The 12377-nt window shown below is 32.0% G+C and overlaps 1 protein-coding gene across 1 annotated transcript; it reads right to left on the bottom strand.

Moving 5' to 3' along the window:
- Positions 1-6888: 6888 nt before the first annotated feature.
- Positions 6889-8568, bottom strand: LOC135320421 (heat shock transcription factor, Y-linked-like). Its single transcript, XM_064483539.1, has 2 exons — positions 8056-8568; positions 6889-7581 (listed from the first exon to the last, which is right to left on the bottom strand). Exons 1-2 carry the CDS (start codon positions 8566-8568, stop codon positions 6889-6891), a joined length of 1206 nt encoding a protein of 401 aa, XP_064339609.1.
- Positions 8569-12377: the final 3809 nt, after the last annotated feature.

Genomic DNA, 12377 nt, shown 5'->3' with positions numbered 1-12377 from the left:
GATGCTTGGATTACTGTAGGTTTGTAATATGTTCTACTGTCAAGGAGGATAATACCCACAACTTTGTTCATTTTTCAAAGATAATTTTAGAAAATTTTGGTCTTTCATATTTTTGTATAAAATTTATTATTTGTCTCCTTGTTTTGTGAAGAAACTTATGGATTCTATGAGATTACAATTTTACTAAAAGAAAATAACCGAAAAATTTTAAAATGTGGGGGATGAATCATACAATATTAAACAACCAATGGATTGCTGTATAAATCAAAGGAAAAATATATAAAGAAAATTGGCAACAAAAACAAAGTTCATGGGGTATAGCAAAAGCAGTATTAATAGGAAAGTTTATAGCAAAATAATCCCACTTATACAAATAAGAAACATCTCTCTCCTATAACATAATCCTGTAACCAAATGATGTAGCAAAATATTATACAAACTTGTTAGTAGAAAGAAAGACAGCCAAAAGGTCAGCACATCAATAAATAAAATAAAGATTAAAAATAGAAACATTTAACCAAACTAAATAATGGTTTTTTAAAGATAAAGAAAATTGATAAACTTTAACCCGACTCATGAGCAAACAATAGAGTACAGATAAATAAGCTCAGAAATAAATGAGAAGTTACTGCTTACATCATAGAAATACAAAGCATCATAAGAGTATACAACTAATTATATGTCAATAAAATGGAAACCCTAGAAGAAATGGACAATTTTTTTGAAAGACATAATCTCCAGGATGGAATGAGAAATACAAAATATGTAGAGATTACTATTAATGAAATTGAATAAGTAATTAAACAAAATCTCCCAAGAAACAAAATTCCAGGCCTAGACAGCTTCACAGGTGACTTCTGCCAAACATTTAGAGAAGAGCTATCACCTATAGTTCTCAGAGTATTTCAAAACTTTGCAGATGAAAGATTCCTACCCCAGCTTTCTGTATCACACTACTACTAAAACTGGAGCAAATACCTCAAAAAGTTACAGGTTAAATATTACTGATAAGCATAGATGCAAAAATCATCACTAAAATGTTAGCAAGCCAAACAATACATTAAAAGGATTATACAAAATGATTAAGTCCATTTCATTCCAGGGATGCCAAAGTGATTCGATACCTACAAAGAAATCAATATGATACATCACACTAACTAACTGAAGAATAAAAATTTTATGGTCACCTCAGTAGAATCATAAAATGTTTTGACAAAATCAGTATATATTTATGATTATATTTCTCCTCAAATTGGGCATGAGGAAACATACCTCAACACAGTTAAGGTCATATATCACAAGACCTCAGCTAACATGACACTCACTGATTAAAAGCTGAAAGCATCTCCTGTAAGAGCAGCAAGAATACAAGAATGCTCACCCTTACTAGTTATATTCAATATAGTATTGGAAATTCCAGCCATAGCTATCCAAAATAAAAGCAAATAAAATATAGCTAATTAAGAAAATGAGAAAAAGTATCTGTTTGCAGAGGACATACTTTAAACAGAAATCCTAAAGATGGCACCACAAAACTACTAGGGCTTATCAATGCATTTGGTAAAATTATAGAATGGAAAATTAATATACAGAAATCTTGCATTTCTACAACTAACAAGCTAGAAGATAGAGAAAGTGACAGAACTGTCTCATTTACAGTTGCATTACAAAAAAGAAAATATCTAGAAATGTATCCAACCAAGGAGGTAAAAGACCTGTACTTAGAAAACTATAAAATATTTATAAATAAATTGAAGATAATGCAAACAGATGAAAGGATATACTGTGTTCATAGATTAGGAAAAAATTATTGTTTAAATGACAGTACTAACCAAGAAAATACACAAATTAAATTCAGTGCCTATAAAAATACCAAGGGCGTTTTCAGACACTTACAATAAATAATTCCAAAATTTACATATAAACACAAAAGAGTTGAAATCACTAAAGAAAAAAAAGAAAAAAGAAAAAACAAACAAAAAACACAATTTTGAGAAAGAACACAGAGGATGCACCACTGTCCTTGATTTTAAACTAGAATACAAAACTACAGTAATAAAAAGAATATGGTACAGTCATGAAACAAACAGAATACTGGAACACAACAGAGTGCATAAAAATGAAATCAGAAAATTATGGTCATTTAGCCCATTACAAAAAATGAATATACACTTGGGGAAAGATAACCAACAGGCATATGAAAACGTGCAACAACACTAACCATCAGAAAAATGCAAGTCCAAAACAAAATGAGATTTCATGTCAGACCTGTCAGAATGTCTATTATCAAAAAGATAACAAATATAACTATTGTTGAGGATTTAAGAAAAAGAACCCTGATGCACTGCTGGAGAGAATGTAAATTTGTGCTGCCATGGTGGAAAAGAGTATGGAGTTTTATCTAAAAATAAAAAATGAAATATGATCCAACAATTCCATATCTGCATACTTATTCCAAGAAGATAAAAACACTAATCAGGAAAGATTAATTCAACCCTGTATTCAATACAGTATTATTTACAATAGCCACGATATAGAAGCAAATTAATTGCTCATCAATAGATGATGGATAAAAAGGTGTGTTTATAGTACATATATATATACCCATCTATTAACTACAGATTTATCTATATTTATAGATAGATAGATAGATAGATGCACACACACACATAAAGATACAATGGGTTATTACTCAGCTATACAAAGAATGATTTCTTTTCATTCTCAACAAATGAGAAGAAAAAGAAAGTACTATGATAAGTGAAATATGTCAGATAGAGAAAGACAAATCTTAATGATTTTACTCACATTGGGAATTTAAAACAAATGAACATAACATTACACAAAAGGAGTTATAGATATAGAAAGAAACAGGTTGTTCACAAGACAGAGGGGAATAGGGAGAGGAAAAAGAAATAGTTGAGGAAACTTAAGAGAGAAAATTTTCCAGTTGCAAAAAAATGAGCCAGAGACAAGAAATGTACTGTATGGGGAATAGTCAATAACTATGAAATATCTTAAAATAGCAACTTATCATAACTAGATTTATTTTGCTGATCAATTTGAAATGTATTAAAGATAGCAAAGAGTATGTTGTGTAAGAAAATCTAACATACTGTTATAGATTAAAGTACACTTCAAAAACAAACAAACATAAGTATAGAAAAAAACAGATTTGTAGTTAATGGAGGCAGGATTTGGGAAAGGAGAATTAGATTAATGCACTCAAAAGGTACAAGCCTCCAGTCATAAAATAAACGTGTTCTAGGGAGGCCAAATAGTAACATAAAAATATAATTAGAACTGATTTATGTTATATATGAATGTTTTTAAGGGAGTAGACCTTAAGATTTCTCATCACAACCAAAAACCATATTGTATATATTTAATATTGTATCTAAATGAGATAATGAATTCTCCCTAAAGTTGCTATGATATTTATTGCATGATATATGTAAGTCAAATCACTTTCCTGAGCACCTAAACTTACACAATGTTTTATGCCAATTATATCTCAATAAAATTGGAAGGAAAAATGGAAAGGCAATGATCATATTTTCCATGTCATTTCTCATGATTGTTTTTGCAGCAAGTGACCTTGAGTCATGATGTATTTATCCTAGGTAAAGATACTAGTAAATAAGTGATTCTAATAAATAGTACATAAAGGGACTAATAAAATTAGTGTTTTCCCATGCCTTAAACTTTCTCATGATAACAGCCCACTGCTTCTGTAGGCATCAAAATTTCACTCTGTGTATTCATCTGAGAATACGAAATGGATACAAAAGTTAACCCTGGCTGCTTTTCCTATGAGTGATAAAGTTCACTATCTCTGACCGAGGGTCTCATCTCCCTGAGAGCATCTACAAGAAAGGAACGTGCTCCGTTGCAAAAAATCTCAGCATGGTAAAATCTCAGAACTCCTTCATTTCTTAACTGTTTGGCAATGAGAATGCAATACTGAGAAAGACTTGATTTTGGATAACAATATGGTGTTTTCTCATGCTTGTATTAGGGGATGTGGGGATAATCCCTGAGATCCACAACAAACATTCTTTCTCAAGTGCTGGGCAAAGAAGTGTAAAGGTTCTGCATTATTAGGACTGAGGACTGCTTTCAAAATTATGACTAGGCTGACTGCACTCCAGGTAGTCCAAGGAAAGAAAGGTTATTGCAATTTCTAGGTGAACGGGAATAAGTCAGTAGTTCAGTCTGTATAAATTAGTCAAGGGTTGTTAAAAGCCAAAATAAGTTGTGTCAACAATGAGATTTAAAAGAAAAAAAAATCTTAGACATAAGCTTAATTTAAAAAGGAGGCACAGTCCTGTGCTGGGCTCTGGGGACTGGAGAACGTATATACATCAGTCCAATTCAAGTGTTCAGTGGCTTTGCCCTAGCATCAACTCGGGATTCAGTGAACAGGTAACAATTAGTATACTGGGAGAAATATAATCTACCTCTCCCTGATCTTAAGAAATTGTAGGCTCAGTGAAACTCTTAATTCACAGAGATCCTGCCAGATGCAGAAGAATAATTCACTGATGACTCAACTAAGACAAACTTAGTTATTGCTTAACAATCCATCTTCACACACACACACAGTGGTAGACAGATTTGTAGTATTTAGTGCGAAGAATTCAGTGGGCAGAGCTCAGAGAATAGGTTTCAAACCACCACCCAACTGTTCTACTTTTGCCAATACTCTAGTTTTTCCCAGGTAGAAAACTACAGATGGACAAACAAACAATATTCTTCTTTAGGATTTCTAATTTTGAAAGTAAACTGTACATTTTGACTTATCAGTATAGAACTTAGTTAAGATGATCACGGTAAGACACACTGTCTGATAAGAGAGCTGGAAACTAGCTGCTGAACCAGCCCAACTGAACCCCAGACTGCTAAAGTAAACAACAACATAGCCACTATCAGAGTTGAGCTGGCAAACTTAAAAGCTTCATGTTTCTGTTGTAGGAACAAACACTGCTGTCCAGACATATTTCTCCTGCTGCAAGTGGGCTCTTTTCTTCTCTTGGTAAAGGCCACATTGGTGGGATGTGGCTAGAGCTTTCCTTGGTCCATTTGCCCAATTTCCAGATAATCAGTCTTTCTAAACTACTGGTGACACATTTTCAGGACTCAATATTGCCATTCCAGTCCTATTAGCTGACACTGGCTGTATGATTGTGAGCAGTAGCCTTAGGCTCTGTGACCATGCCTACAATTTTTCCAACATTTCAGGGCATTTTATGTTCTGAAAACGCTTCACCTTTTATTTTAAATTAATGGGAAATAGACAAAGTCTTAAATGAGTATTTTATACTTCCTAATATTTGCAAAATTTGGTATTCTTGCATTTGGACAAATTTTTAATTCTACCACCCTCAACTCCTTCTTGTTCACACATTTTAGATTGCAATTTGGTTACTGAATATGACAACCCCAAGTAAGGATCTACTACCTCTTTGTAACTTCCTGTGAGATGGTTAGAATGGGCTCAAGTTATGTGGGGTGTATAAACCTACTTAAATGTTTGTAATGGCACTCACACTTCTGGACAAAGCTCTGATTCTAAGAAGAAAATTAATTAGAAGGCAATATAGTTATTGGTATGGGGATGTGAATCAGTTATATTGAGGTGGGACGGTGAGGAAGAGACAGGAAAATATCCAGAAAATGAGAATGGAATGCTTTAGGCCTCTGGAGGCATGAATTAAGAAGAAAATAATACTTTGTCTCCTGTACCTACCTCCACTTACTGTCTTGTGTGGCTAGTCCTCGGTCTATGTAAAGAGCTATTTTGTGGTAAAGAGTAAAGACCATAACGAAATAGTTTGAAAACCATGAAATTTTGTTGTTTCAGAAAGTAGATTTTGCTTAAATCAACATGTATTTTTCATTCACTAAATACTGAAATGCATCCTGGGGCATGTGCTCTGCTTACTGTGTTGGTACCCAAGTTAGACAAGGAAAGGGGGATAGACAGAAAATATCTGGAGGAGGTGGTTTTTGTGCTGAGACTGGGAAAGTCTAAGAAGGTAAAAGGAGGACATCCTAAGTCCAAGGAAGAGCTGGAACAAAAGATGTGAGTTTGGAGTTAACATGGTTGACAAGCATTTGCCTGGATGTATCTCCAGATACACTAAAACATAAAGATATTCCAAGGTAGTCAGATGCCAGATCTATAAACAAATGACTAAACTATGTTGTGTTTGTGGGCTTAGATTTGGAAAGGCATTAAATGCCACCCTGAAGATGTTAGCTTATATTTGGCTGCATCATAAAAGCAACATAAAGTGTTCACAAGAAAATATAGTGTAAACTCTTCAGGGGAGGAAATGAAAGCACCAATTGTAATGCTTTGAGAACAGCACAAAGAAAACCATAGATAAAATTACTTCTTAAATTCTACCACATGCTGAATGTGCCATCTGAGAATACATCATGTGACCTTTATGATTCCAGGGACATCATAATAGAGACCATGATCCCTGGGCCAGTTCCTGCATTTATCTCCTGTTCCAACCTACTCTAACAACACTTTAATACTTTCCAGGATGAACCAGAAGCCTCTTAGTATTTTTCCATCTCTAAATATTTTAGTCTTTTCCCAAATCCTACCATTTTCTCTTCTTCCTTACAAGAAATTATTCAAATATACTCCCATATTGTTCCATCAAATGATCATATCAATCAAATATCTCTTTTTTTCATTAAATGGTAACTTAGTCTCCCAATTTACACTTAAATATATTTTAAAAAAATAAGGAAAGTACAGATCACATATAAGTTTATTATTCAAATAGGAAAATAGCAAATATTTGTATCATGTGCCAACATCAATTATTGTCTTTGTTATCCTGTATAATCTGGTAGTCCTCTGGCAGATCAGTTGTAATTAGGATGTCGATCATATCCTGCAGTTGGCTGATGAGTTGGCCTTGAAAGAGAAGTAGCTGATGTATCAGCTATCACTGGCACTGGAAACCGTGGGTTGCTCTCTGCTTGAAGTTTAGAAAAAGGACTTTCATTGGCCGATATGTTGTGATATCTATTTGGAAAAGTAGAAGGCTCCAACATCAGTCCAATATAATTGCTCTGTTTGGGATATAAGGTGCTGTACTGAGAATTAGATGTTTTAGTTGTAATGAAATTCACAACATGGCCATTTTCTTCAGTGTAGCTGCTTTGTGAGTCCACATGGAAAGTGGTCAACTGATTTAAAATAGCACGTTTATCCACTGCAATTTGTTCTGGTGGTCTAACTGACATTGATGATGCAGGAGAAAAATCAACTCTCATCGGGGTAGTTGTATCACCAATTATGTGGCTAGTAGAGGGCTTTCTTTTTAGAGGCATGTTTAAATTTGCAGAAGGTAAAAATGCACTTTCTCCTCTAGTGTCAAACACAAAACCAGAATTATGATTATCCACATTACCCCCTGCTTTAAAGTGCTTCTTTTTGAAATCTGGAGCCAATGAAGATACTAGGGAATCATTTTTAATCCCAACTCTTCTTTTTATTCTCACTAAAAGCTGGGGACAGCCTCGTTTAAAATTTGGATTATGATAGATCTGCAGCTACAAACAAAGGGGAAAGATTTTAGTATTAATTTAACCAAAATACAAGACTACAATAAGACTAATCTTTAAAACCTCAGATTTCATGCTTACTATACAAAGATAATATCATCAAAATATGAACACTGTTGACTATTTTTTGAAATTCCTTCTTTGGAAAATACACATTTAAAAACTATACTCATCAAATTTAAAACCTTAGCATTTGCAGTAATGGTGAATGCCCCTTTTTAAAAACAGCTTTAATATCTTTATTTAGATTTCTGATAAGATTGATAGTTGCTAGCAAAGTTTCTCATAATCTTGAATACTTAACAAACTGTCCTCATTTTTTAGAAAAAAATAAAGAATTTTAGCCTTTGTAGTTTTATACAATTTTCAAAATCTAGCTTTACATTTATATTATCATAGATTGATGTACAAAATAAAATTTTATATATAAATTGTAAAGTGGTGACTAAAATTTCTGAATACTTTTCTTAAAACAGAGACTTCTTTTTCTTCTGCCAGAAAGTCAGCTAGACAAGCAGATCTTTGAAAATTCTGCCGCACTTTACTAAATCCGTAAAGGTTAAGCTGTCTAACTAAACTTTTCATACTTCCAGTTTCAAATATTCTGAAAGGGGCCTTTCTTTCCAAAACTTCCTTCTTAAAGACATCTTCATCGATCACTATGGAGGTTCCATTATCATCCCACCAGATGGATTGAAATTGGTCACTCCCAACCATTTTCCAGAGTTTTCTTGGAAATGTCAGAGAACAAAAATCTTTATCTTCATCTGGTTCAGAGACACAATGTGTGTAACATGGTCTTTTCATGAATGATTCTTCACAAAAAGTCTGAAAAGCATTTTCTTCAATCATAGACCTCAAGACCAAGTCCCCAGAGATTGTTTGATCACACAATAAAGATCTACAGGACTTTCCTGAACCATTTGGTCCATCTTTAGGAGAGACATCTTGAATTTCTGAAGAAACATGTGCCATCTCAAATAACTTTTTCTGTAGCTCCTTTTCTAATCTGCCTGATTTTGAGCACTGCAGTTTCAAATGCTGTTTTGGCAGGCCTGCACACATAAACTGCTAGGCCATCACAGAAGTTCTCAACCTGAGTAGCTGTGACATCACAAAATGGATGGTCTCCTAGCAACCCAAGTGTAACATTCAGCCAGTGTTTACTTCTCATTCATCCAGTTAAAATGAAACCTATAGAATGTTTATTTTTACAGTGTGATCTGCAAGTATTATTCCCACAAAATCTTTTTAAAAAATTAATTTGAACTCTATGAAACAAAACCAATCTCCTTCCTTTTGTGCACATATTTATACCAGATTGCTGAACAGAGTATAAATAATGCACTAAATAAATAAACTAATTTTAACGTTTTGGAATTTAAATTGAAGTTTGTGTAAAAACTATACAAGAATGTTATAACTATTTCATTATCATTTGTAATTAAAATGAAACATAATTTGATTTGGATATGGAAGTAGATATTTATCTGTGTGCTTTAAATTAAGTAGCTCTGTATTCAAAAAATGAGCAGAATACATACCAGTTTTTTTGGTATCTTAAAAATAAATGGTAAATATTTATGAAATAAAATTAGATTAAAATAATCTATCAAATTTAAGAAATCCCAAGGGGGGGAATTTTTTAAATTGTAATTCAGCATTATAAGTAAAACAAATGTAATATAATATACTACTTTTATTACAAAAGAGAAAATCTTATTGTATACTTACAAATGTTTATTTTAGCCATTATTTCATTCAGAGGTTTTTCAGTCCCTACAAGGAATAAATTTTCCAGTCATCTTTATAATCCACACTCTTGTGGCTCCTGTTAAGTGTTCCAAAATTGTGTTGATAAATAAACTTATGCACAACATCCTGTGTTCCATAACCAGTGCCTCCATTAAGAGGCAAACAAATAAACAAAGAACTAAGGGTATATATGGTTGGTGTGGAAAAGACCAGCCTAATACATTTTTGAGAGCAATTTGTTTCTCAGTCCTGAAACAGTTTGCATTTTTAGTATATTATGGCATTTTAAGGCAAGTACTTTGTGCTCTAATTGTAAATAATAGCTATGTTCTCTATCAGTAAACTGTAGTAAATCCAGTTCTACCATAAGTTATATCCTTTATTTAGAAATAAATTCCATTAAACATAAACCAAATTCAAAATGAGACAAAAAATTTTTAAATAAATAAATGTACACTCAAGCTACAATGTAATTTATTCCTTCAGTATATGTATATTCCATTCTAAATAAATATTAGCAACCTGAAATCACGGCATATTACAAGTATTATAAACTATAGTTAAGTGGGATTTAGTCCTCATTCATAAATTTTTTTAACATATGCAAATCAACAAATGTGATACCATCCTTTAAAAAACAATGAATACAAAAATAATAATCTCAGTATATGTAGGAAAATTATTGACAGAACTTAACATTTTTATGAAAAAATGCTTAACAACTTCGCTTCAGGTAGAATGAAACCAAACATAATAAAAACCATATAAGAAAAAACCATGACTAGCATCAAGCTCAATGTTAACATACAGGAAAGTTTTCCTCTGGACCAGTAATAAGAAAAAGTAGTTCATTCTCACAAGTCCTAAATTACACTACTAGAAGTCCTAGACAGAACAACTAGTCAAGAAAATCACATAAAAGGCATCCAACTTGTAAAAAGGCAGTAAAACTTTTACAGATGACATAATTTCACATAGGTAGAAACCTCCATAGACTTCTCAAGTGACTGTTAGAAATACTGAACAAAATTATTAAACTTGCTGAATAGAAAATCAATATACATAAATCAGTTTCACTTTTATATACTAACAACACATTATCACAAAGAGAAATTAGGAAAACAATTGTGTGTACAATTATATCAAAAAGAATAAAATAGGAATAAATTTAATAAGTGAAATAAAAGGGCTAAACATAAATCTATTAGTAACAGGTGCAAGAAATATAAGTAAACAAAATAAATAGAAAGATATACTGTGCTCATGGATTGTATGCAATATGAGGAAATATCCTTCTCTATCTTTTACATTATCAATCTTCCCAGCACTGCTTATTGAGGAGAATGCCTTTTCATCATTTTATACTCTTGCTTCCTTTTCCATGGGTTAATTGATCATAGTTGTTAGGGATTATATCTGCTTACTCTTTTTTCTTCTATTCATTGGCGTCTGTTTTTGAATCAGTATCATGTTGTTTTAATTACTAAAGCATTGTAGTACTGTTTAAGATCAGAGAACCTTACACTATTAGACTTAATAATTTTTTCAAAATTATATTGGAAACATGATCTTTGTGGTTACATATAAATTTTGAAATTATTTGTCCTATTTAAATGAAAATTCTCATGGTTATTTTGATATGAATCACACTAAATTTAGATTGCATTGTGTAGTATGGTTTTTTTAAACTTATTGTTTCACATCATTAACAGAAGAGATCTTTTCACTTCTTTGGATCAGTTTTAATTTCATTCATCACAGTTTTCTTTTTTTTATGTATAAGTTTTCACCTTATTTGTTAACTTCATTTCTAGGTATTATTTACATATATACATAATTATATACATAAAATTTTAAACATGTTTCCAACACAAATACAGCAGTCAGAAGGCAGTGGCAGGACATATTCAAAGTACTGAATGAAAGGAAGCTGTAATTTAAGATAGTTTATCAAGCAAGGCTATCCCTTGGAATAGAAGGAGAGATAAATAACTTCCACAAAAGCAAATACTAAAAGAAAATAGCAACAGAAAGAAAATAATGAAAGATCTACTCTAAATACAAAGGAAGCAGGATGCTATATAAAGGAGAAAGGCATAATTAGAAAGGCAATAGCTACATTGACTTACAACAGAATAAAGATGATGTTGTAAAACAGGACATCAAAATTTTTATGGGTCAGAGAGGAAAACAGGACAGTACAGAGTATTTTCTTCTTGTTTCTGTTCTCTGCAAAATGGGTTAGAGATTCTAGTACTATTGGTTAAAATAAACAGATATAGTAATGGGACCATATACATACAAAAAGGTTAAACATAAGTCAAAAAGTTACAATGAACTCACAAAACCAAAAAGAAATGAAGATAATAAAAGAAAATTATGAAGCCACAAAAAGAAAATAAATGAACAAAAAGGAAATGTCAAATCAACTGGAAAATGAAGTTCAAAATGGAAATAAACAACTGTATATCAAAAATTATCACAAATGTTAATAGAATAAGTGCTTCAATCAAAAGATTTATATTGTTAGATGGGATAATATAACAAGACCCTACATTATGAAGCATAAAATAGACCCACCTTAGGGAGAGGGACACACATCAATTGAAAATAAGAGGATGGAAAAATATATTCTATGCAAATGGACATGACAAGGAAGCAGGACTACCAGTACTGATTTCACACAAAATAGACTTTAAAACAAAGGCCGTAGAGGAAGATAAACAAGGACATGCTATAATGATTAAGTGATCAATACAAAATTATTGTATTATACTCTTTAAGATATATGCACTCAATATTGGAGCACCTAAATACATAGCAAATACTAATAAACAGGGAGAAACTGATGGGAAAACAATCATAGTAGGAGACTATAACACCCTATTAACATCATTGGAGTTGTCTTTCAGACAGAAAATTAACAATGGAACAAAGACACTAAAAGACAAAATAAAATATTAGTACTTGGTTGATATTTTCAAAATGCTACATCTCCCCAAAACAGAATATAAATTATTTTCAAGTGC

The sequence above is a fragment of the Camelus dromedarius genome, chromosome Y (genome assembly GCF_036321535.1).
Source record: "Camelus dromedarius isolate mCamDro1 chromosome Y, mCamDro1.pat, whole genome shotgun sequence".
Lineage (NCBI taxonomy): Eukaryota > Metazoa > Chordata > Mammalia > Artiodactyla > Camelidae > Camelus > Camelus dromedarius.
The sequence above is the reverse complement of the archived record's forward strand: the minus strand, read 5'-3'. Positions and strand labels throughout refer to the sequence as shown.